Raw genomic sequence first — 26,301 nt, 5'->3', positions numbered from 1 at the left:
CCTGTAATTTGAATTAGAGCAACACAATACACTGTTGGCTACAGAAAAGTAGGTGTTTTGCCATTTCAGCATAAATGTTCACCTTTTCATGGAAGTGCTCACAGCTAAGATTTGCACACAAGGTTTTTAAAATGTAAAACTAGATCTTAAGCAAGAAGAGTAAAGTACAACAAACATCCCACACATGTGAGGCTCTAGAGACTGATCCCCTCATTGTACTAACGGTAATAAAATGTTAATACTGATGGTCCAGTTACGGGTCTCACTCCGTCAGTGTTATATTTAAATATCAGGGAGGATCACTGATTGGTTGCTTACTGTCTTATAAAGAAGCACGCATGCGCAGACTCCCCCTGGTCAAGACTTGTGTTCAGAAGAGGCTGTTGCGGACAGTTGGCTGCTTGAACATAAACCATATATATGTAGTAATTGGAAACTACATAATTCTGGTATTATATGCTTTTTTATTCGTCTATATTATATAAATGCATGAACTGCGTGACCAGCAGGATTACTTGCAGCGCTCGGATTAACAGCCGGAGAACAACAAATCTTTTTGAAAGTATGTTTTCTATGTGTATACTATAATAATAATAATAATTATACAAAAACTGGACAAGAGACCAAGTAATGTGGCTTTAAAAATGTTAGTTTAAAATGTAAATGTGTAAAATTGTATCGCTGAAGTAATGCAGGCTTTTTAATGTATTTTAAATATATGTTCGTGACAATTGTTTTTTTGAGGAACTGATACAAAAATATATACCAGCCCTGAGTATGTATTGCTATACGACACCATGCGGGGGGTTATGTTTAGTTAAATGTGTTTAAACCGTTTAATTATTTTCTTCTTAAAATAAACGTTGAAATGAACGATTTTATGTTGTAAAGTTGCGTACATTAGATCATGCTAGTATTCTGAAACATCTTAACATTGCAGTTTTATTCTAGGTCAACAAATAAAACCAAAACAGTGCTGTGAATAGTTTGAAGGAGTTTGAAAGCAATGCAAGTTGGAAATCAGTCCCCTGCTCGTTTAGAAAGTAGAGGTTTGTTTGAAATTAATGGAGCAATTAAATCTTTATCTAGATTTCTACTGACCCATAGGGGGACTTTTGATTTAAAAAATCGAATTAATATAACATAACAGTGCAGAACATCATCATATTGTATTGCAGGCTTGCTAATGAAAAATAATGGTCTTCTGTGATGAACCGTCCAACTTCAAAATGATTCTGCTGATAAAACGTAAATGGAAATAGATGTCACAAGGGACTGTGAACTGTAACATTTCATTTAGAGACAGATTATATGTCAAGTTTGATGTCCATTAACTGTGTGTACCAATATACTTTATTAAATAATGACAGTGGTGACACTCGGATGCCAGCTCTCTGCCCACTGGTGTCAACTAATACATTCAACCTGTCTTACACAAACATGTAGGGAGATGTTAGATTATTTCTTTTGAGCTGTTAGTTCGCTCCACAACAATATTTATTTTAACATTGCATGGGCTTATCTGTAGTCAATTGTACTTTACTCCTTTAGATGAACAAATTACATTAGATTGTACAAAATCTGGGCCACAGACGCGTCAGTCGATTTTGGAACGGGAACTGGAACTGCTTGATCGTCGATGCATGTTTTTTCTTTAATATAAGCCATTTGTTTTCCAGAAAAATATGGATAATTTGGAGGAAGATCTCACCTGTTCGGTGTGCTTCTCGCTGTTTACCGATCCCCGGGTCCTCCCCTGCTCCCACACGTTTTGCAAGAGTTGTTTGGAGAACGTTCTTCAGGTGTCCGCCAATTTCTCCATCTGGAGACCGCTGAGAGTCCCACTCAAGTGTCCGAACTGCAGAAACGTGGTCGAGCTGCCTCCCACAGGAGTTGACGCCCTGCCAACAAACGTGTCCCTCCGAGCCATCATAGAGAAGTTTCAAAGAGACGTCCAGCCGAAAGCTCCCTTGTGCGAAGAGCACCCAAAGCAGCCCTTGAACATGTACTGTGTGCAGGATCAGAAGCTGATCTGTGGATTGTGTCTAACCATAGGGCGGCATCAGCATCATGCCATCGATGACCTGCAAACGGCGTATATTAAAGAAAGAGAGGCCCCTGGGAAGCTCATGGAGCAGCTGACAGATAAGCGATGGGCTGAAGTGTGCTTATTAGCTGAGAACCTGGAGCAACAGAAAGTCAAATGCCAAAACATTATCAGACAAGACAAAGAGGCTGTGGCGCATTACTTTGAAGGGATTAATCGGATCCTGGCTCAAAAGAAACAAGATTTCCTGGCTGCTCTGGATCAGGCCAGCGCTGACCTTTCAAGTGAGTACGACCCATTGATCGAGAAGCTCAAAGACATGACAGAGGAGCAGCTTGACCTCATATCTTACAGCGCCACCGTGGAGGAGGAAGAGTCACCACTCGCTTTCCTGGAGAAAATGCATATCTTCAGAGAACGGGTTTCGGTGCTGACGAAAGCAACTCTTCCGGAAGTGAAACCCTTGTACATCTATCCTCGGGCTGGAGACTTTCTGAAGCAGAAGTGGTCCAGTGTGCCCCTGGGGAAACTTGAGCGAGGGCCGATCCCGCAGATGACCTGCTGCTCCGAGTGGTGTCGCGGAAGAGCTTTTCACATGGATTGGAACCGACTGCAGGATTTCAACATCAATGCTTTTGCGATTCTTTTGCTATTTCTTCTCTCAGTCTTGTTGGGCAGTAATCTGGTTGGCGTTGAGTTGAGCGGGTATTCATCACTTCTTCAGATCAACCCAATTCTTAAAAGTTATGCCTGTGCAATGACTGCCCCCTTCTACTCCCTGATGGATGCCGCCATATACCTCCAGTCCACTTTGGGGGACTTTATCTTGAAGTCACGACTTTTCTTTTCATCACTGGGAGAAACGACAGACTTTTATTATGCCTGGATCTGTAAGATTTTTAATTTTGAAGGGAAGTTTGAAACATGCAACAGAGGCTCTTAAAGCTGTGCAATGAGGCAGGTGTTTCTGACAGTAGAGTCCTGCTGTTAAAATGAACAGCCCTGACCATACGATATGTGCAACACCAAGCACAAAATGGATCAGGCAAGCAGCAGGGCTCGAAGCAGAAATACAGAATGTTGCATTTTATACCAGTGTGGAAGTGTTGTGGAAACATTACTAAACAGTCACACATCTAACTTTTTAAAACACACAAATCCCTAAAATAATTTCTAATGCATTCATAAAACTAAAACCAGGTAATATGTAACTTGCCAGCTTTGGATGTACATTTACATTTTTAACAATCAATTACCAGGAAAACCTAATCTCTACTGGAAATAGTTTTAAAGCACATTACCTTAGATATTACTAATACATTTTAAAATCTTTAATATTGAAATGCAACTATCCTAGATAAACATTAAGTATTTAAAATGTTAATTGTATTTTTAAAATAATAAAATTAATAGTATATCACTGACACTACAAATGTTTCCCTATAATAGTTTAACTCTTGCTTTTTTACAAAAGTGGTTCCCAATCCAGATGCTAATTCGATTAATTGTATTTATTATATTTTGTATTTATCTGCTGTCACCTGTTCAGTAGGGGATTTGCTGCTGCTAAAATGCAACAAACTCATGCTTGATATTGCATGCTTTAAGTTTTACCTTTACTTGAGTAGTATTATACAATACAAAAAAAAAAAAAAAAAAAAAAAAACTCTGGAAATAGGCTTCCTGATCTATATATATTAAAGATTTCTCATTAGAGAGAGCAATTTCCTCGATAAAAACAATATTTGCAATCTATCAGAGATGATATTCTGAACCCAGGTTATTTTCTACATGAAATGAACTCATAAATATCAGTTACTTTGTATCAGTTTTCCATTAATTGATTGTTTCAAAATGAATTGGGGTGGGGGAGTAAGTGTATCCTGTAGACCCCACAGCTGGGAGGGCAGGCTGCAGCAGTTCAGACTGCTGGATACAATCTGGGGGCTGGATCTCGAATGCACCAAGTCTAGCTGTACACAACTGATCCGCTGTCAGTGGGTTATAGTCAGCCAGGGCTCCCACACTTAATCGGCCAACAGTGATCCTCGTAAGTGCTCCAGCACCTGTGAACTAGCAGTGTTATCAGTGAGAGGCTTACAGCCACCAGTCAACACTTCAGCTGATGGAGTTTCTACATGTTTCAGAGGATGTTGTGTGCACCTTCTTTCTGCCTTTCCCTTTAATGTGGCAGTGGAGTTGGTAAATCAACTCCATTTCAGATACAACGGTTTGGTATAATTTAAGTACATGTCACCAACAGAAAAGGACAACTATGCTGAATAATCCAACAATTGCAAATAGAAGTGTAGCACTTTATAAATTGAATAGAGAAGCACAAACTACACCAATCATTGACATGAAGTAAAACTCCAAAATTTAATAAACCGTAACAATGATCTGACATCATATACAAATAGATTTTATATAGATTAATAAAGATGCTTTCATTAAAAGGATTCAGGATTCCAAATCCAGTATTTTTAGTCTGTTAAAAAAATATATAGCAGCTTTGCCAAATAATGTATACACAGACAAGTAGGATACTCAAAGTACAGAAATACAATACAAAAAGACAGCTTTATGTTGCATGTTTTGCAAACACTTCCTGTAGTTGGCTTTTCATAAAAACAAAATCTGATTTTCTCACGCAGATGAGGTTTCCACAAGCTCTTTTGAAGCAATAATCTTGGGATTTATTCCGACGCTCTTGGTGGTGTTGTGAGTTTTGTAGATCCCAATGAGTCTGTCCGCAATCTCGAACATGTTGTTCCGTAATGAAATGATGATGAACTGGGCATTTTTGGTTTGTTCCTGCAATGACAGCAAGTCCATTACAGCAAACCGTGCTAAACTACTGGGGTATCATGGTTAAGGGTTCAATGGGATATTTCTGAAAAGGCTTTTGTTAAAAGAGCTAGATCTGTGCTTAGACTTTCATAGTACAAACCTTGTCAAACAGCCTTTTTGCATTTGGCCTAAAAGATTTATACTACGAGTTGCAAAATAGGCTTGAGGTTTTGAAGCAAAAATTTAAATCCATGTTTCAGAATCTAGGAAAACTACACACAAACTGAAGTTTTCTGAAGTGCTAGTGATATTTTACCTTTCTGGAAAAAGTGGCCAAATGATCAATTACAGTTCAGTATTATCTATGCAGTATATCCATCCGTATATTTGGGGAAAAATAATCTGTAAAACAATTACTCACATAAATGTAAAATGCAACGATTGAAACATTCTTGAAATCCAGGGCAGCATCAATCTCATCCATGAAATACAAAGGGGTTGGTTTGAAATGATGCAAGGCGAACACCAGAGCCAGAGAACTCAGCGTTTTCTCCCCACCAGAGAGATTAAAGATTTTCTTCCAGCTTTTCTTGGGAGGTCTGACACTGCAGAACAGGAAAATAAATACATCTTAAGTTTAAATATAAAAAATAATAGAATCACCCATACTTAACAGATGGGGAATTTAATTATTCTCTTTTCAGAGGACTGGCATGGATGGTTTGATTCACAGCACCTGCCAAATAACCATCCGAGTCACACTGACACGTGCACTCAATAAAGCGGCATCACAGGACACAAAGAAAGGACTTTACCTAAACATAATCCCCTCGGAGAATGGGTCCAGGCTGTCTACCAGTTCCAGCTCGGCATCACCACCTAGTGTAAGCATCTGGTAGTTTTCCTTCAGCTTATTTGTGATGACGTTAAACCCAGCCATGAATTCATTCAGCCTCTGCTTCCGAAGGTCCTCGTATCCTCTCCTGAAATTGTCTCGTAGATTGGTGATTTCATCCAGTTCAGCCACACGCTGCAAGTATAACTCTTCCTAGGAAGTCATGTGAAAATTTTTAGCTTTTATGTATTAACAGCAACAAGAAAATCCAAACTTGAATGGAGAGGGAAAAGAATGTCACCTTCTTTTTGTACTCTGCAATGGCCCCCAGGTTTGGTTTCATTTCTAGGCATTTTGCTTCCATAAGGGCGATCTGGTTGTTGATGACGTCTGGGTTGTGAACAGCCTCCAGCTCCTCTGGTGTGAGGGTGGGCAGCTCTGTGGCAGCTTCATCCTCAATGGCATGGAGGGAAATCTTGGAAATCTGCACATCAAACATGACAATTACATTTCCCCAGTCCAAATAAGAAACATGCAATTTATTTAACAGTGGTCTACAAATTAAATGTAAACCAACAGCATTTGTTTCCCAAGACAATGCACACACAGATAGTTTATAATGAAATTCCACAATGGATGACTCAATTATACAAGATGTTCAGGATTAAAATGACTTGACGTACAATTTATATTGCTGCCCTTAATGTAAACATTTCAACAGTGCTCTGCTGATTTTGGATGACCCTTTGCATAATATTTTGTCACTTTTTATGTAGTCCATGTAAGTGTTACATGTTACAGCAGGAATAACCCACCTCTTTCTGCCAGTGTTTTATCTTGGACTGATGTTCTGTGATATGACTGTCAATCTGCTCAATCTTCAGCCTGATGTTGAGGGAGTCTTTCTGAAGGGCGTATTCTTCTTCCTGAATCGCTTTGATCTCCTGGAGCACAGCCTTTCGCTGCTCCTGCATTTCAGGCAGGGCTTCCTAAAAAGGGAAAACGTAACGTCTATACAAAAAGTTTTCAACAAAAACTAGTTTAAAGCATCAACTTCCTCATCTAAGGTGGGAGGTTTATGGACACTTTAACCAAGAAATGGAACAGGTAAAAACAAACTATATTCAACATGAAATTTTCACCATTTTGTAAAAGGTGCAAAATGTACAACGTGTGTAGCCTAATGACCTTTTGTTATTCATGTGCCTTTAATTCATACCTCGGCTTCCTTGCACTCCTTCATGACCACCGTCGCCGCCTCCTCCAGTTTCTTCAGCTCCTCCGTTAGGTCCTCCATTGCCTTGTCGTTCTCGACGGTCTCCTGCTCTGTGCGAGTGACCGCATCTTCAGATTTTTTAAGGTTCCTAAACAGATCAGATGAAGGCCTTTATAAATAACTTGCCAATTTGATATACAAACTCAATGAGTAATTAACCGTGTTGCACTGAATACCAAAGGTTTGCTTTATTATGAACCTCGTTTCCAAAAAAGTTCAGATACTTAAAGGATTGCTTTACCTCCCAGCAGTCTTGATTGCAACTTGAGCCTTCGTTATAGCAGAGGAGCAGTCGTCTATTTCCTTGTTGATCTTGTCTAGTTTATCCTGGTGAGCTTTAAGTTTGTGGCTGTTGATGTCAACAATCAGGTCGTGCAGCCTTTTAACTTCTGCTTCCACTTTACCTGCTTTACTCGCAGCAGCTTCATAATCTGAAATCAAGTGTCATGGGTTACCACAACAAAGTCAAGTGAATAGTGCATCGTATTATGCCTTTATGCCATTTCAAGTTAATATATGCATATTGTGAAAGTATAATACAGAAAGTATGGATGTTGTGCATATTCCCTTTGTAAAAGGTAGCAGCACCATTTTGTAAGGGCCTCAAGGCTATATTGTCTTAATTGTATACCTGACCTTGCTGGGATCATTAACTGCAAAGTGAATGCTGGGTACAAAACCGTTCAACCATATTGTTATTAGTTACTTCTGTTCTGATGTAGTACTAATTAAAATTTCAAATGCTATCTGTGCCCATGTTTTCAAAAATATATATACATAATATTAATATGCATTAAAGATTTGATTTGCTAAAACCAACAATACTACTATAATAGTGTAGGCTTTCAGGAACAATTAAAATGCTACAATGTTTACAAATGTAACCTTTCCAGAACATGCGTGCTGCTGCTGTTGTGCTAAAGTGGGTGCTTTGACATTACCTTCCGTGGCTACATGATGCAATTAGACTTAACTACAGTCTATTAAAATGTATTATAGGTTTATATTAAATAAATTATACTACTTAAGTTGTCAAAGCCTTTATAATTCAATCAGGAGCTTAGCCTTGTTAAATACACAATCTCAGCCATGCTCAGAATGGCAGTGAAGGAAATGTACCTTTTTTGAAAGCCTCCAGGGTCTTCTCCAGTTGTTTCTGCTTGCTCTTATCAGGGGCAGCCGCTGCAACATTTGCCTCAAGGTCTTTCATCTGTAACTTGAGGTGAACTTCTTGCTCGGACAAGCTCTGTACACATCAAATATGAAAGGAGGTTGGTGATTAAAATCACCATGCAAATCTACTTTTCAAGACCAACATCTGATAGGAGAACAATCATATCAGAGCACCCCTGCAAGAATACATGATGGGCCTATTGAATCTGTACAAGAGCCACATTGTCATTAATCTTCAATATTACTAGAAGTGTGAAGAAAATGAGCACCTTGATACTGGCAGTGTACTTCTCCAAAGTGTTCCTCATCTCACGGAGGCTCTGTCGCAGTTTCTGAACGCGCTCCTCAAGCTGCCCCTTTCGCTCCTGGTTGCTTTGTGCCACTTCAGTTTCTTTGGTCAGTCTAAACTCCATTTTGTCCAACTATAGAATTAAGATTGAAGAAGAAAAATCAATACATGCCAATTAACAGATGTAATGACTAACACATTACAATGAGGTAAAGAGCAATGCTTGAATTTATCCATTTACTTCCCACATGAGGTGCTACCGATTTTAGGAAGTACATTAATACTCAGAAGATTGCTAGAAAAAAACAATATTAAAACAACACATCTCACTTACTGTAACAACCCAAAACTAAGTATAGAATTGTTTAACTCAAATGTATTCACAGTTATGGATTATAAATAAAAAGCTGGATTCAAAGAATACATTGCACTGAGGATCACGGGGGTTATGCACAGATTTTTATTTTTCCAGTTTTCCATTAGTCTTACCTCCTCCTGAGAAATATCAGTCCCCAAAGATGTTCCCATTCTTCCCTTCATTACCCGACCCCCACCACCGGTCATTGTACCTGTCAAAACAATGCAACCATTTCAATACTGTTGACAAAATGGTTCAAACAATCAGTACACTTTAAAAGCACATCGACCCAATTATTGAAACACAGCTATGAACACCTAAAGGATAAATATCATGGAATAATAATCCATTAAAATCATAAGAAACGAAGACTATAATTGGTTTGGTCTTCAACTCTCACCAGACTGTTCGATGATCTGGCCCTGCAGAGTGACCACTCTCCATCGCTTGTCTTTCTGGAAGGCCAGTCGGGTGGCTTGCTCCAAATTGTCAGCCACCAGTGTGTCACGCAGGGCAAAGTAGAAAGCTGGACGGACAGCCTCATCCTTAACTTTGACCATGTCAAAGAGTCGGGGGATGTTCTCAGGAGTCTGAATCTTTCCCATACTTCTCTCCCACACTTTCATCTGGTACCAGAAGAACAGGAAGAGTAAAATAGTGAGTATTAATGTACGTTACAATTTGTTTTGTTTTTCCCTCATGGACATCAATCTGGGGAGATCCAGCAGTTACATCACATTCAGTGAATAGTTATTGAATTAACAGATTATATATATCTATAAAAAAAGTTCAATTGAGGCCAAGGACAATCTTAATCATCAAGAACTATCGCTGCTACCAGAGCACCTGGAACTAATTTCCAAGGCTGTTTAATGTGAATTAAAGGCAAAGATCTCACAAAGGCAAAATTGAGAGGACTAGCACCCCTGCGTCCTCCGCAGAAACCCAAGCTGCACATGACTATGTTTTGTGGTCTCTGCAAGCTTGGGTAAGGTATGGTGACACTTTCTTGATTGTTCTGGGATGCTCTCAAACCATCTTAACTTTTCAGTTATACATTTCTAACATGACAATGAGAAACATTAATTAAATTTAAAATAAATAATTGATTTAATTTCTTCCTCTTTTATTTAAGACTCCTTGCTGCCCCACATTTTCCATTTCTGTTGTATAATTATATTAGTCACACATTTTAGGAGTTGAAATGTTATATTAAAACCTATTTAAAATCAACTGACGTCCTTGAATTAAATTGTTCAAATTTATTTACGCACTTTAAACTAAATGAAAAGAAGGTTGTCCCAATAAGCATATTTCTGGTTTAATTTTAGTAAAATAAGCCCTCTGCCTGAGATCTGGAATGGATGCATGTAAATATTGAGAACAAATGCACGGAAACTTTCAAAACTGATTCTCCTGCTTGGATGTCCGTTTATACATTATGTTTACACGAAAATGGCATAACTCAAATTTGTGCAACTCTCAGGATTACGGTATAAAGGTTTTACTTTTCTTCTTATTTAGTTTCATGAGCTTACATGATTGCCAAGTAAACCTGATCTGCAACTACTAGGAAAAAAAAAAGCAAAAATACAGGATCCCTTGAAAAAGTAATTTCCAGCATTGTGAATAGCTTTTCATTTTATTTTATTTTAATTTTATTTTATAGCACAGACTGCTGACATTAATGGGTTGCAGCCAAGACCTGGATACATGGTTCTCATGCAATGTGATTTTTTATTTTTTTAATTGTGTAGTATGTTCCAATTTGCTCAAGCCTTCACAAGCAAAATGTCACAGATTTATAACATTACAAACTAAACATTGTAAAATTTTCAAGAAAATAGTTACCATGACGAAAGCTCAAACCTACCTTATCTAGCCCAATAAAGGTTGCAACACCAATATTTTGTCTTTTAAGGAAATTGACACACTCTTGAGCTGTATCAATAGTGTCAACGAGGATGTTGTCCAGTGACCCACAACTTGAAGAAATGGCTACATCATACTTTTCATCTATAGCCCCAAGATCTCCCTAAAAAATTAAAAAAATATATATACCTCAGTACATCAAAAATTGTGAATAAGTGCATTGAAATGGATTAAGAATCTACCATATATTTACATTTTTTAATATATATAAAAAATATGCAATATATAATTTAATCTATATATACACATACATACATATACATACACACACACACACACACACACACACACCTCCAAATGTCTCTTACCAGTCTCCCCAGTATTCCGGGGATTTGTCCAGTCTTCTTTTGTTGCATGAGGGCATCCAGCACCTTTCCTCGACTGCGGTTTGAAGACAGGGAACTCTTTGCCTCTTCCACCTTCTGGCGTAATTCTTTAACCCCCTCTCTTACTTGCACATCAGTTTTCATGAGTTTCTCAAGCTCTTGTTCATCCTTACATTTTAAATCAAGGAAGAGGGGAAAAAAAAAACAATTTAAATTACACCCATTCATACATAAATGGGTATAAATTCTATTACCATGCAGCAGGATTTAATGGCAAATAATAAAACTGATGCATACCTTTTTTAGTTCTTCCTCACACTTTGGTATTTTAATCTCAAGATCCTTAATTGCCGACTTTCTTTCCTTCAGAGTTTCGGTGGCAGTGTGCAAAGCCTCCTTTGCTTTGTTCAGCTGGGTCAAGGCCGTGTTGTGACGACTGAGGTAAATATCAATTTCTGACTGGGCGACGTCCATCTTGGACCGAGTTTCATTCACTGCTGTGCTCAACTCCATCAGCTTTTTCTCCTTTTCCTAAGGTAAAGCAGAATGCATTTTGTAGTTGAACAGTTCAATATGTAAAACAGCCTGACCAACATTGTTTATGTAGTGGAAAGAAAAGTAATAGCCAACCTCTTTCTCTTCCTGTATTCCCTGAGTTTCCTGATGCAGGCTTTCCATGACTCGCTTTAATTTTTCTTCCTCAATAACTTTTTGTTTCTCCTGCTCCTCTTTCTTTGCAGTTGCCTCTAAAATGCTTTTTTCACTGTTAGCAGGTACATTTTTAAGCTCTTCAACCTACGAGTGGAGTCCAAAAAATGTTGCACTAGTTATAATCCCAGTTTCTTGACACTTTCAGATACTTTAAACACAGGACATGCATCAGGCTTGTTTACTACTTATAAAAAAAAAATATTACTAGCAATCATTTTTAATAAAGAAATTTTTACAACAATTAAAATGAAACAAAATATTAATCAAGACACCTAGGTTTAAAGTTCGAGTTTCTTTGCAAAAGTGCAAAGTATGTCAGCACTAGCATTGGGTCTTTTTGCAGTATTTCAGTGTCAGGTTATCATTATTGATATGTTGGTTTGTGCAGTCTACCTTCAAATTAGCTTTGCAAAGTCAGACCGTGTCAATATTGTCAAATAAAGTTAAGAATCTTTGTGGGGCATCCTAGTCATCTAAAAAGGGAAGAAATATGAAACAAAACAAAAGTTAACCTTTTCTTTGTCCTTCTGAAGCTGTTTCTGCAGCTTCTTCACTTTGCTTTTTGAATGCTTCAGTTTTTCTCTGACTTGCACATCTTGCAAATCTAACTGAGTGAATTTCTCTTTCCTTTCTTCAATGAATTTTGTGATTTTTCCAATTTTCCTGATAAAAGAGCACAATTAAGATTGTGGTTAAGATTAAGAAGGTGCAGTCAGAATCAATTCTTAATAACTGTTAGGGAAAAGGATCAGTCTGATCTACCTTTGTAACTACACTACAGAGAATGATTTTATATGTAAACCACACACACAAAAAGTCATGGATCAGGGTAGATGAAGCATTTTTTAATTTAAACTGTCCTCCAATCCCACTATGAGCCAGCTGCGTCTCTCCACATAAACCTAATCAGCGAGTCATATCCAGCACAGAACAAGATGACACTCAACTTCCCTTTGTCTTGCGGCATTGGGAGCTGCCTGAATTTAGTACAGCCAGTGAAATCTTTCCTACCCGAATTTCCCTCTTAGGGGAACAGAACTTCAGACTGCAATAAATACATTTGAAATTATATATTTCATAATAATTCATAAAATCATAATCTGTAGGTAAAAATATTTTTCAATTCCTCGGGTGCACACCACACACACTTACACTGCTTGTTCTTATTAGATAAAGCAGCAATATTTTTCACCACTGTTTAAGTCTGATATCTTGTACTGAAGAACTTCCTACAATAAAGTGTACATTGTAAATATATTGTTAAAAGTGTGAGATCACCGATTAAGCATTATGGTGAAGTGTAGGATCAGGTATGTTGTTTAGCTGTATACCTTTATAAGAAAGTAGGCAAATTGTTCCCAATGCTTCATGGAGAAAAAGTATTAATGAGTGTCATTTTTTTACATTCAAATTTTCTATTAGAACCTTACTTTTCAAAATCTTTTAAATTCTTGTTCTTCACTTTCATCTCTTCGGCAAGTTTGCCGTTTTTTTCATTTATTTCCTTTGTGTCTTCAAGGATATTTTGCTTCTGAGCTTCTTTATCAGCAAGTCTCTTCTGCAGGTCATGGCTAGGAAAAGCAGAAAATATTGGTGTTTGCAAATCTCAATTAAATTCTACAATTCAAAGTATTAAATTAGTAATTTAATACTTCTTAGTGTATAATAAAGAGCATTAGTGTACTAAACACAGGGAGATAAGATGTTCAATTATGAAAAATATATATAAAAAATAAAGCATGTGATTGACTATTAAAACCCCACATAATTCTTAATTTAAAAGCTGTAATTTTAAATCTTGATCCTACTGAAGCACTGCACTGCAAATAAATAAAAAAAAAGCTGAAAGCAGTTTACTGTAGTGACAAAAATCTTACATTTCATTGGAAAAGCCTAAAATAAGTGTTGCTTTTTTGTAAATGTGCCTTTTTTTTTTTCCCCAAACCAAAAACGTACATTAAAGATCTCTGTTAATCATAGTAATTTCCCATTATTGGCAGAAATGCAATCTCCGCAGAACCCATTTTACCTGAGGGTATTTATTAATTTATTTTACATAATCCTTTTTCCAGCATCTGTCTGAAAACATTTTTGGAGTTTTAGAATATTTTCATCTGGCATAAAATCTTCTTAAGCAAGTATAAGGTTTAAATACACAGTCATTACTACACTGTACACATTATGCAAACTTTCTAAATTTGCATTTTTTTTCAACATATAAATAAAATAAATACTTACATGTAATACTGACAAACATGATTCCTTTTCTTGAAAATTTCATTCTCCAGTTTAAGAAACTCAATGGCACAATTCTTCTCTCCCTCTAGAGCATCTTTCTCTTTTTCCACTATTTTCACCCTGTTAAGCTAAAATAGAGTGCAGATTCAGTATTTCATAATCCAATCTTTAAACTCACCAGATTTGTAAGCAGAGCAGGCTAGTTTACACTTCAAAAATATGTAAAAAGCCTGGTCTTAAAATCATATATCAATCCTATTTCAGCTGTTTTTGCTAGACTTAAAATTCAAACCATTTAAGGTTTAATTTTGTATTTCACACATCGCGCACACACAAAAAACATTTTCTTTTGCACTGAAATCTGTTAATTATCCACCAGACGTACCCCCCTGGATTATTATTTCTGGCAGGCTGAAAAACCATACCACCATAATTATCTTGAAAGTTCCAGAACAAGAAAGTATTACTAGTAAATCTTGTAAAGTGATGAATACTAGGCATATTCAATATTAATATAGAATCCAATAATGTCTCAAACATTTTATAGTTTAAGTGTATCTTATTGCCTTGTAAGGAAAGGCAGGTGTCAGAAACGGCTTTCATTTGGCAAGGAATACATTCAGTTTTCATAATAAACAGTCAAGTCCCTGCAGGCCCTTGCAAAACAAAAATATGTCATGTTGTGTCAGTAAAGAACCACACTTGACTAAAATGAAGATTAGTTAATTATACCATTCTGGGCTTACTTAAATTTTGAAAAAGGAGCATACTGGAAAAAAAAAAAAAAAAAAAACCTTTCAGAAATTCAGAAAGTTCGAACTAAAGTTCACAATGCACTACAATATGCAAACTTTTTTTAAGTGTCAGGATTGTCCCTAAATTTGATAATGAAAATGTCATTTTTTGGTCAGATTTCTTCCGATTTTATGAAATAGAAAATAGGGAAAACAAAAGAAGCATGTTATAAGCACATCAACTCACCTTTTCTCCCCTCTGCTCATTTAACAACTCAACTCTGCGGCAAAGTAAATGAATGGGCTCTTTAAGTCTCCAGGATCCGATGATATCCTCAAGATATTCCAACATCCCTTCATCGTGTTCAGTTTGGCCTTTGGGTTTCATCATAGAAATCTGCTCCACTTCACCCTATACATTGCCCAAAAGTAATGGAAACAAACATTCAAAATATAAGTAAGTACATTGCTATGATAAAACCTGTCAGTGACACTATGTTCACTTAATAAAAATATTGAAAAAATATATTTATTTTTTTAGCAAGTCCATTGAATTATTGTTCAGGTAAACGTATTGGCGGACAAAATTATCCACATTCCTCATACAAACACACAAATAAAGCAATTAGACTTGTCAATATAACCATGCAGTACATAGTCAAACTGTGCATACACAAGAATGACAACTGAAGATGGGTTCGTTTGGTAACTGATACACTAATCCCATTTATTAGGGTAAATTATTGTATTATACATTATACTGGACTAACCCCAATTATTCCAAATGAGAAAAACAAAAGGTTGATAACCTATGCAATGTTTTTAAAATACTGTATATAATGTCCTGTCTTTTTAAATCTACCTTGCCTGTGCTGGTTTAAATACTCAAAAATGTAAATTAATACATTGTATTGAAAAGAAAAAAAGAACCCCAGATATATTAAGACACTAAAGTCTCATCCATACATTAGTAAAATGTCAAAAACACATAATGGAAGACAAATGTCACGACTGCTTTTATCATATGTAAATAATTATAACTCATATTATCATGTAATTTTTTGTTTGTAAATAATTACACAGGACCTCAAAATATTTCTTAGAAGATTCTAAAGGGACCACCACCACCACCCCCCCCAAAAAAAAACCACACAAACGCAAGTTACATCCAGCACTATTTTGCTCAGTAGTAACATCACCTTTACATCACACCCAAGGATCAAACCCATACTTCACTGGTCTGAAAGCATTATCCAGAGTATGACTAGCTGACACGCAGGAGCCACAAGGCCCCATCCTAAACATAATAGAAGACAGATTTTTCACACTCCTTAAGTTAAATCTTGGCAAATATAAAAACAATACAAAGATTTGCAGTAATAGAAATTAATTTCAGAAGCATTGAGTCAATACTTTAAATATATATATATAAAAAGGAGTTCACAGTGGTCCTGCAATCAAAATCATATCATTTGACAAAACATTCAGCAAGCATCAAATAATAAAATAAAAAATATTCCCCAGTGAATCAATCTTAAAGTACTTGTCAGCATTTTATGATAGTCTAATGGTGTTACAATTTCACATAGAAATCCTTTAAATATATTTTCAAACTATTCTATAAATGCATATTCTTTATAAAAACAAATCTCTCCACTATGAAAATTCGTATCACAACTATAATTTTAGGAAAACACCTTTTCTCCATAGACACTAGAAAAAGGTTAAAAGAAAAAAAAAAAATCTATATATATTTCTCCAATATCTTACATAGTACAGATACATTTGTAATCCCTTTCTGGACACTTGTGTTTAAATGACACTGTGATGAAGAAAAATAAAGAAACATTTGCTATGCGGATCACAAAAGAAGCTTGATCCTGCCACACTGAAGCAGCACAGGTAATATTGGGGTTTAGGTCTTATTTCTCACACACCAATATTTACGTGCTGCTAAAGCGGAGAAGGTACACAGTGCAATGCTCGTCCGATTTTACAACTGTACAGTCTGTCATTTGCTGCCACTGGTTTATTGAGACTTTAAACTTCTGCCTTTTCCTTAAAATTCTAAAGCAGCAAATAATGGTTCGCATCGTTACTACAGTGTTGCAAACCATGATGTGCTGCTACAGCACTTTAAGGCCTTCAAGTGTTCAGTCATGACAGTAAGTGTTTTGATATAATAAAAGTAACCTTTATTATTACCAATTAGTATTAAATACGAGGGATCTCCCATAACATTGTATGTGGGATAGCACAAATATAATTACCTGTAAAATCAAAAATCTGTTGTGGTCTAAGTCAATTCCATGGCTACGAAGCAAAATTCCAACATCTTTGAAGGTCGCTTTCTTTCCATTGATGTGGTACACTGAAGAATTATCTTTACAGGCAGTTCTTGAAACACAGAACTTGCTGTTAGGGATGACTTCATAATCATCTCCTTCCTGGTGGGGAGGGTGGAAACAAAGTTATAGCTGACCGTTTTGAAGCTGCATAGTTTAAAAAAGAAGAACTTTCATACTACATATTCACCATGCATCTCATCAATAAATAAAAAAAATCTATTCAATCACCTTATTTGTGGACAATATTTAAATGTGTGTTTCAATTAAATGTTTTTATTCATTACATATATAGTAGTAATTGAATTTTGGGAAGGAAAAAAGCAACCATTTAAAATCAAAATGAGTGTAATACTTTTTAAGGGCTGAATTTGCAAACTGATTAAAGTTGAATCAGTAAATTATCAACATTAATTATCCTTGATTTATTTTAAGCGAGTTGAAAACTCGATTACAAAAGCACACTCTCCTTCCAGTTAACTCTTTGCCATTATTTTGACAATTTCTGAAAAAATACACCCCAGTAAAAAATTATATAGAAAACATTTAATTATTTAAATTGTTATGCAAGACAAATGTACTACAATATATGAATTGATAATTCTCAATCTTGCTGATACCAAAATAAATATTCACAAGTACACAAATTACCCATGTGTGTATAAAAATCTATAAAACACTAATTCGGGCACCTTAATAGCACATATGATATACCACATAATATACTCAGGCATCACTCAAGCTTGCCATTTCAATGTCATGAACCTTAATGTATATAACCTCTACCAAAACATAAATAAAGCCTAATTAGTTTTTAATTTAAATTCAATTTGTATGCATACAATTAGTTTAAATTTGATAAAATATAGTTCTGCATATGTTCAATATACCTAAAGGTTTCACTATCTCCCCTGGAAAACTAAATCTTAAGGATAAGTATGGGATTGATGTAGGCCCTTGTGCTTGAATGTATAGGTTGGTTTAATTTCCAACCTTCACTCTGAAGGTGACTGACTTACACTTCATCAGTTCATATTTGTATATATATTTTTTAAATAATATATGAATCAGGATATTACATCACTTGGGTCATAATGATAGCTATTAATTCTAATATTGAATCATTTAATTTGACTTTTAATTTGTCAAATTGTATATAATATATAAAACAAATATTTACCTTATCGGTTATTTTTTGAAAGTGGATTTCAACAGTACAGCTCTGTACGTCCTTGTGTTTATCTGAATTGTGAATGAGCACAGAGAGTTTTTTGGATCTGATCTTTTGAGCTCTATATCCAAATACAAAAAGCATGGAATCGATCACATTGGATTTTCCACTGCCATTTGGGCCAATAATGCAGGAAAAGCGCTGTAGAAAAAAGAAAACCATAGAATTGTCTCAGAAGGAGGATTAATATATAAATACATACTGTAACACATTTGTTACATTGCCATGAAGATCTTAACAAGCACTTTTTTTTTTATTTAACAGAATTTTCCACAACCATTAAAACAAAAATACACCAGTGTGTGTAAAACATACAAAGCATCTCCTTATTTGAATTTCTACCATGTGGATAAATCCACAGTTACTTAACTGAAATAGTGGCTATAATTATATTTTCAATACTTTAATAAAAGCTTTCTTACACATTTTAAACTTATGTTCTACATAACACAAAAAGGGAATACAATGTACACATAGTAACATTAGTTCCATTTAATATCTGGTACGCATAAATGATCATCCTGCAATTAAAATGTTTCAAGTACGTTTTTTTTAAATCCAGATAGACCAATACAAAAAAAATATATGTTACACTAAATTAATCAAAATAACGTGCAAACATACACATCTATTTAACTCTTAACTGCAGCTTTCCCCATATAAAGAGGGGTCTATATCATTTCCTATCTAAAATCTCAGAATTAAACTATTTAGTGCATTTAAACTAAATGTGCATTACCTTGTGAAAAGGCCCCAGTATCTGTTCACCAGCATATGATTTAAAGTTCTGGTTTACAATATGAGAGATCATCAGCCGAGGAGCTCCCGGTTCATTGGTCATTGCTGGGGGTGGGGGAGGAGGGATGCTATTCAAAATCTCCTCTAAACTCCGATTATCAACTTCTTCTAGTGTCACTCCGGGAGCAGCATCTAAGTTGGGAAGTTGGCGTAGAAAAGTCAAGATTCAACTAGCTTATGCGAGGGGGGCGGGGGGAGGGGAACTAAAGCAAACAAACAACTCTGGCATTATGGCAACACTGAAAGAACAAAGACAACGACAGCACATCGGGAAGTGAAATAAGTGCATGCTCATTTCCCCCTTAAAACCATATGCAAACATTGTGTCAATGAGCGATTTAGAAAAGAATATAATTCAGAATACTTGAATCTATGTTACATTCTACGTTTGATGCACAATTATGCAAAACAAGTCTAAAATATAATAACGTGATCTCGTTTACGTGTTACACAACAGATCCCAGTAGGAAAGTCATATGTAACGATTTCTTAAATTGCACGTTAGTCAGTCGCTAATAAGCACATACAGCGTTATGGGGGAAACAATAGACTGATCTCCTGAAACACATCAATCCCCAACTTTTATTTTCAAAACCTCCGGAAAGTCACAGTCTCACTCCGATTCATGGCAAGTAATCAATAACACACCACAAAACATGTCCCTTCAACCCCCCACCCCCTGTAAGATCCGATCACACAAACATAAAACACTATCAAATGAAAAAAAGTTAAGCCATCTACCCGACAGTAACTTACTTTAATACGACAAAAGCCACCATTTCAGCTCTGTACCGTTATTCCAGAAAACATCAATAATATAAATGAAAACTAATTAGATCGCTCTCATACTATGCAGGCATTGAGGAAAAATATACATGTCATTATTATTATTTTTTTTTGCATTAAAACTAGTTCCCATACATAGCCCAGCGTAACTTACTCTGATTGTCCGGCGCTACATCCCCATTGAAGTGGATTTCTGCGGGGGGTATTTCCATCCCGTCCGCGGAATCATCCTGCGGCTGCGCCCCTCGTCCCTTCGGCTTCGCAGCAGTGGAGCTTTTGGTCGTTTTGGAGGGCATGATTGGATCTACAGAGCAAATTGGGCACGTCAGAAAACAAGAAACCCCACAGAAAGTGCCCCTCCATCCCGTGTCCACTCCAGTGCGAGCCCGTCTTCCTCATCGCGCTATAATCCATTTTAATGGCCAAGCGAACCTGTATTTTCGGCCGAAGACCTGGGTGAGAGCTACCAATGCACATCACCCCCAGATAAACGGCATGCTTTGCAAAGAAAAACGTTTTTGAATCTGGAAAAAAAAAAAAAAAAACAGCATGTCATCCGATGATAGGAGCGGATCGAGACGTATGCCAAAAATTAAAAAAAAGTGCATCCACTGGCAGATCACGTCTCATTGAAGGCAACGAGGAAATAACCGATAAGTCGTTTGAACGCAGCGGCCACAGCGTCACGTTACCCCGCATTACAAAGAGGGCGAGAGAAAAAACAAACCGTGACGTCTCGGAGCACAGTCCGGAGCAGACAGAAGTAATGCAGAGCAGTTGGGATGACAAGTTTATCTTTGCAAACAAAATGCAAAAGTCCCCCTAGATGTGGAAGCGGCCAATCGTGGGGTTTTTCTCCAGGACACAATAAAAAACGCTATCTGGATTGGCTAGATTTGAAAGGAATCAATGCAGTGTAGAGGTGGTGGTAGGGTGTCGTGCATTGCTGCTATACTGTATAGCAAACTTAATTCAATTGAATTAAACGCTTTAAATAGTGTCGGATCACTTTAACCCATGAGCTCCTTTCGATGTCTGCGCATGATCTAAATGGATTTGCATCAATAATTATATAAACAAAAACGATGAACATACATACATGTGTCACGTCGAGGTTACATTTGACATTGTCCCATGTTCACGGGAATGCATGGACAATCACTACTGTGCAAGAAACACCACAACGCAATGCATTAGTGTACTTATTCAGACAAAACCCCCAAAAGCAGACGTTTATAAAATACAGAATCAAGCGATTGCTAAAATGTCACTAAAATAAAAGTTAAAGCACATAACTAAGTGTTAGTATACGTTGTTTCAACTACTTACATTTTTAAATCATAAATCATTCAATATGCGTGTCTATAAGTGTGTGTATAGAGATATGCAACTACGTATACGCGTTTATATAAATTTGAGACCAGAAAAGAAATAACAACTGAAATAGCTATACATTTTAGTTATTATATATATAAAAGGTCCTTTCCCGTTTGAAGACAAACTACTTATTTCATGTTTAACGCATTACTCGTCCTTCAAACGTGTTTACAAATACCCCCCCCTTCCCCACTCAACTCTGTTAGAATCTCAAATCCCGCTAAAAATATGATTCTTGAGCCATATTTACCGTATTTCTACGTCAAAAACAATCTTGATGCCTGTGATGTAGTCCTGCTTTTTTTTTCTCGATTTTTACAGTGGGCTTTCGAGACAATCCAATGCGATCTGTCAAAAAATAAAAACTAAAACGCACAAATCTAGCAGCCTCTTCCCCTATTAACTCAGACTACCAGCTCGCCTCCCTCACTCGAAAATGGCGCCGAAACATTGAAGTCGAACCGAAATTCGTTACAAACCCACGCAAAGCATCCTGGGAGTATCAGCTGCCAAGAAAAGGAGAAATTTAAAAAAGGGGCCGATGCCAAGATTTCAACCTTTTATTAAATACAGTTTTAAATATTTTATAACCACAGTCACTCGGATAATTGTCACCAATATAAGCGGTAATTCTATTTAAATGATTTTAGAAATAAAAATATATTTCACATTTATGTTACTACGTTTCAGTGCTGTTGCCTAGAAACGTAGAGCAGCGTAGGAGGGGACTTGACAGATATGCCATTATAAATATATTATGATATTTTATTATTCAGTTTCAACTAAACATATTTACGATTTGACGGTATCGTGTTCTTTGTACATTTTTTTAAATTAAATATTTTCTTTGTCTATCTTGTTGCTTGGTTCGTTGTCAAAGAAGCCATGATGCCAAATCTCTCGATACTTCCGGGTTAAGGTAGTTCAACGGTAGAAGATGGTTGGTAAGTTTGTTTTTGCCCCCGTAAAACCATGAATTCCGAAGGGTTTTTGAAGTTCAATTTTATTGCACATGTGCTTTATAAACTATATTTTGTCAATGTCAGAATTGTGTGCTGTAGTTTTGCATTTTTAAGTGTCTGAGGAAGTTTCCACGGAAGTCGCTTTACCATAGCAACAAGATGCCACATTACACATTGTGCTTCTGGCAGTGGTAGCGATGCTTTTTATTTATTTGTCTTAAAAAACAAACCAACAAAAAACGCCAGTGACAGGGAATTGCTAAAACAATTAAGCAGGCATAGCTCCAGTTACAAGTAAATACATGTATTTTTTTCAACAAGTTATTTACAACGTGAAAGGCATTTGAGAGCAAGCTATCGGTCCAAGTGCTGTGAGTTTACTTTGAATTTCCATAGTCCACGATCAATGAATGTATTTAGTTGTATTGCCACGATTGCATTAACATTTTAACGCATGTAATCGATGTACTTCTTCTCCAGCAGTACTACAAAAGCTTTACCCCAGAGATGCGTTAAAATGTCATGCTGTTCAGGCCTGTGGATAGTACGCTAATACTACTAGTTAAATGTACAGTTTATTTATTGGGATTTTGTTTTGTAATCTTGTGTGGATCTCACGATCGTGATGACACGACCTGTTGACAGACATCTGAAGCTTGCAATGTGTTTTTGAACCAGTAATTAAATTATTTGATTTGCATTATTTTATTATTTGTTGTTGTAAAGTAAAATACTGATCACGAGCCATCAGATGTTTTTCAGAAGTCATTTTTATAATCAGTATTTTTTTTTTCCTTTCTGAATAGGTCCAGAAGTATTATATTGATGAAGCAGGCCTACATGTTTTTGACTTACTATTAAGGTGCTACAATGAGATTAAAGACATCCCTTCTGAAGGAGCCTAAACATATCCTTTTATTATATATTCACATTTAGAAATTATTCAAAACTGTTACTTCTGCAGCTATTAATATTGTTGTTGTTATGACTACTGGTACTACTCTAAAGTTTTCCCTAAATCCTTATTTATACTCTGTTTTAAACTAAATGTTTAATGTTCAAAGTAAATTTATTCAATACACGTTGGAATTCTGTTATGAAGTTTGTTATTAATGTCATGAACAGTCATTGACTGAAAAGCATGTGATCTATGAGGTTTGGGTGGTTTTTAAAATATAAAAAACTAGAAAGGAAGCAACACTTTATACTAAACATCCAGTGAAAGCATTTACTCTTTAGTGTTGTCTTTGTTTGTGTAGCATTACCTCTATTGAAATTTGAATTGTTATGTAACATATGTTTGAAATGCACATCAGGCAATGTCTTATTATACTGGTGCATTTAATATATTAATAAACATCCAAGAATACAAGAATAACAGGTCACCCAAATGAGGATTTAGTTCTCTAATCCACTAAATCGGTGGAGTCATCTGCATTCATTTCAGTTTATGGAGAATAAAACATGCTTCATCAACCAGAAATGCATTCAGTGGTAGATTAGATGTCTGATGCAACAATTGAACTGTACAGTAGAGTGTGTGTTTGAAGACCACCCTCATGGCATTTGTAGGTGGTCCTAAAATAAAAAGCTAAAATCTCAAACGCATGGATCTTAGTAATAGGTACATTTTAAAATGCAGAATTATAAACAACAGATTAAAATAAAACTGAAGAAAATAATTGGATCCTGATTATTTTTAAATGCAGTAACCTTGTTTTTCTACAGTAATGTGTATTTATACACAGGACACTACATTTAATTAAATATGGTACTGCATAATATTTGACTAATAATAATAATAAAAAACATAAAGAAACTCAAGATCAGATAGGCCTAGGTTTGTTGTTTTGTTTTCTAATTGTCTCAAAATGTAAGGAACACATTATTTTAAAAAGCTGCAGACAAAAGAGCATGGCTGTTAATGTTTTCCCCCCACCCCACTACTCACAATACCCAATTTGTTATTTTTTATGTCTTCTTTCTGGGTTTAGTGACAGAGTAAAGACTGCTCTTGGTTGTGAAACTGCCAATCTGGTTAAAATATCAAGGATATGTTATATAACGCAGTACTGTGGTTTCAGCTTAATTCCCAGTGGACATTTCCATAAAAAAGTGGCTCAATTTTGCAGTTTGATCAGGTGCAGGATTCAGCAATGTCTGGATTTGCATGCTCTCATTGAATGAAGTATCATTCATGTTTGGTTCTTATGCACCAATAAAATAAATTAAATTGTTATTTGAATTGTGTACACAATATTGTTTTAAAAGCAGATTTATCTGTTTCCTCCTTCATTCCTATTTTTCTTAATATCCCTGCACATAAAGAACTTGTCAGCTGTTTAGGATGGACCACAGCTGATGAGCTCTACTCTTGTAGTGAAGATCATCAGATCCTTAAATGGAATCTGCTGACAAATGACACAATACCAGTAGTGAAACTTCAAGAGGACATCTACCCAATAGACCTTCACTGGTTTCCTAAAACTGTGGGTGGAAAAAAGCAGACTCAGGCTGAGATCTTTGTGCTTACTGGTACTGATGGTAAGGTTTTGTTAAGTCACATGATAAGGACTGACTAAACCACTTTCTCAAATGTAATTATATACTTTTTATGCTAGGCATGCAGTGTTTTGTAAGAATAATTAGTAATGAAACTAGTGGGAAATATAACTTAAATGTAAGATGAACATGTCAGAAATCCCCTTTTTGTACATTGATCTTTTCCCATGATACAAGAAACTGTATTACCAAAATAGTTTGTTAGTGTCAGTCTGTGCAAGGTGACACAAATTGAATAACAGGAAGACTAGAAATGCGATGATCCTACCTGGTGATTATCTGACCAATGTAATCTTACAGTTAAATTCTAATATATAGCTGCATTATTAACTGCAAGTAGCACCATACAATTGTAACACAACTGCATCAGCTAACACAACTAAATCAGCTGTTTCTTTCGCTGTTTCTTAAAAAGTTTTAGAGCTTAGATTTTCAGTTAAATACTACTGTAATTTACATATTTTGTTGACATGCAACGTATTGTATTTCAGTATTATAAGAAAGATAGGAAGAAATTAATGTCACTCATTGTTTATAGAGTCGTTTTATAAATGTTAAAAATATCATAAATATTTAATAGAAACAGCATCAATTAACATTAAAATAAGCTTTACATTAACTTTTTCTTCCATGATATTATTTAAAAAATGCAAACCAAATCCTTATAAAATCATCATAACCACAGATAGATAAAGCTTGTGGGTGGGGGAAAATATATTTCAACTTTTGTGGGTTTGTTAAACCTCATCGGGTGCGTAGGTCTTCTCATCCACCCTACAGTATATGTCAAATCTAGATTTCATACAATAGAAATATATTACATGTGGTGCCATATGTGAGTTTCACAGCATTTAATAAAATCCTTTCTGTTTTCACTATATGAAAACATGATGCATTTCTGTAATATAATGCAGTTTGTTATACCTGCACTGTTTTTCTGGGTCGACATTTACTTTCATAGGATGTGCAAATATAGAAACGGAGCATAACAGCATGCTGATTTGCAGTTTTAGGCAACCAAAAATTACATAGAACAGTCAGAATTTTTTAATACACACAGCCACAAAGTATATGGTAGGCTAGTGTCTTTGATAACTGTCTCCATGCCTGATTGCTTTCTGTCTCGCTAAATAGATAGGAAACTGTTCTAAACCAACTAAGCAGCAACAAATTTGCATTAACTCTTTATAAATGGATATACAAACTTTCTTGAAATAGCTAATAAATTGTCCAGCCCTTCTAGAAGACAATGGTTTTTGGTGACTGTGTTTAACAGCACGTAGTCACAATTACAAGGATTTACATGTGTTAAATTGTATCTTGAATTACTTGAGATTTAATTGCATGGACAAGAAAAAGCAGGTTGAACAAATTGGTTAGGTTGGGCTAATTAGTCCATGTATACAATTTTATTACTACTACTACTACTACTGGAAGTTAAGGTGTAGTAAGACTAACTGAGGTCAAATGAAGAGAGCTCATATAAAAATGTATACAATTGTATGGCGTTCTTTGCCATTTCATGTATTGA

At 35.8% G+C, this 26,301-nt stretch overlaps 3 protein-coding genes across 7 annotated transcripts in view; 2 read left to right on the top strand and 1 right to left on the bottom strand.

Annotated features, from left to right (window-relative positions):
• The first annotated feature begins 369 nt into the window (after positions 1–369).
• Positions 370–5,444, top strand: trim59 (tripartite motif containing 59). Of its 2 annotated transcripts, none has more exons than XM_066709368.1 (2): positions 370–449; positions 1,680–5,444. In XM_066709368.1, the coding sequence occupies exon 2, from the start codon at positions 1,686–1,688 to the stop codon at positions 2,988–2,990; it is 1,305 nt and encodes a 434-aa protein (XP_066565465.1). In that variant the 5' UTR covers positions 370–449; positions 1,680–1,685; the 3' UTR covers positions 2,991–5,444. The 2 variants fall into 2 exon arrangements, with proteins under 2 accessions (XP_066565465.1, XP_066565464.1); XM_066709367.1 differs by having other exon boundaries at positions 375–562.
• On the bottom strand, positions 4,402–21,702 carry smc4 (structural maintenance of chromosomes 4). Of its 2 annotated transcripts, XM_066709363.1 has the most exons (24): positions 21,497–21,702; positions 20,024–20,173; positions 19,025–19,215; positions 18,235–18,426; positions 16,980–17,156; positions 14,957–15,121; positions 13,976–14,103; positions 13,168–13,308; positions 12,250–12,400; positions 11,657–11,821; positions 11,324–11,557; positions 11,009–11,194; positions 10,642–10,803; positions 9,169–9,394; positions 8,900–8,979; positions 8,391–8,543; positions 8,068–8,194; positions 7,190–7,379; positions 6,892–7,036; positions 6,488–6,661; positions 5,974–6,156; positions 5,653–5,885; positions 5,259–5,442; positions 4,402–4,861 (listed from the first exon to the last, which is right to left on the bottom strand). In XM_066709363.1, exons 2-24 carry the CDS (start codon positions 20,163–20,165, stop codon positions 4,694–4,696), a joined length of 3,897 nt encoding a protein of 1,298 aa, XP_066565460.1. In that variant the 5' UTR covers positions 20,166–20,173; positions 21,497–21,702; the 3' UTR covers positions 4,402–4,693. The 2 variants fall into 2 exon arrangements, with proteins under 2 accessions (XP_066565460.1, XP_066565461.1); XM_066709364.1 differs by lacking the exons at positions 16,980–17,156; positions 18,235–18,426; positions 19,025–19,215; positions 20,024–20,173; positions 21,497–21,702 and adding an exon at positions 15,909–16,583.
• Positions 21,703–21,997: 295 nt separating this feature from the next.
• ift80 (intraflagellar transport 80 homolog (Chlamydomonas)) overlaps positions 21,998–26,301 on the top strand; it is a 54,037-nt gene continuing 49,733 nt past the window's right edge. Inside the window, exons 1-3 of one of the 3 annotated variants that reach the window (XM_066709360.1) lie at positions 21,998–22,190; positions 23,015–23,118; positions 24,534–24,752. In XM_066709360.1, the coding sequence (XP_066565457.1) occupies positions 23,079–23,118; positions 24,534–24,752 (259 nt within the window). In that variant the 5' untranslated portion in view covers positions 21,998–22,190; positions 23,015–23,078. Of the gene's footprint in view, positions 22,191–22,446; positions 22,580–23,014; positions 23,119–24,533; positions 24,753–26,301 lie in introns of those variants that run through there. The other 2 variants (XM_066709358.1, XM_066709359.1) reach the window with 2 other exon arrangements.

The sequence above is a fragment of the Amia ocellicauda genome, chromosome 7 (genome assembly GCF_036373705.1).
Source record: "Amia ocellicauda isolate fAmiCal2 chromosome 7, fAmiCal2.hap1, whole genome shotgun sequence".
NCBI classification, from domain to species: domain Eukaryota; kingdom Metazoa; phylum Chordata; class Actinopteri; order Amiiformes; family Amiidae; genus Amia; species Amia ocellicauda.
The sequence above is the reverse complement of the archived record's forward strand: the minus strand, read 5'-3'. Positions and strand labels throughout refer to the sequence as shown.

Bases quoted from the DNA above. Each gene is read 5' to 3' on its own strand.
- smc4 (XM_066709363.1), bottom strand. From the start codon at position 20,165: ATGCCCTCCAAAACGACCAAAAGCTCCACTGCTGCGAAGCCGAAGGGA. The intron at 15,122-16,979 runs GTAATTATATTT...GGCAATGTATAG, and splicing joins ACAGATTTTTGATTTTACAG to GGTGAAGTGGAGCAGATTTC. The intron at 7,380-8,067 runs GTACATTTCCTT...ACTTGATTTCAG, and splicing joins CCTGGAGGCTTTCAAAAAAG to ATTATGAAGCTGCTGCGAGT.
- trim59 (XM_066709368.1), top strand. From the start codon at position 1,686: ATGGATAATTTGGAGGAAGATCTCACCTGTTCGGTGTGCTTCTCGCTG.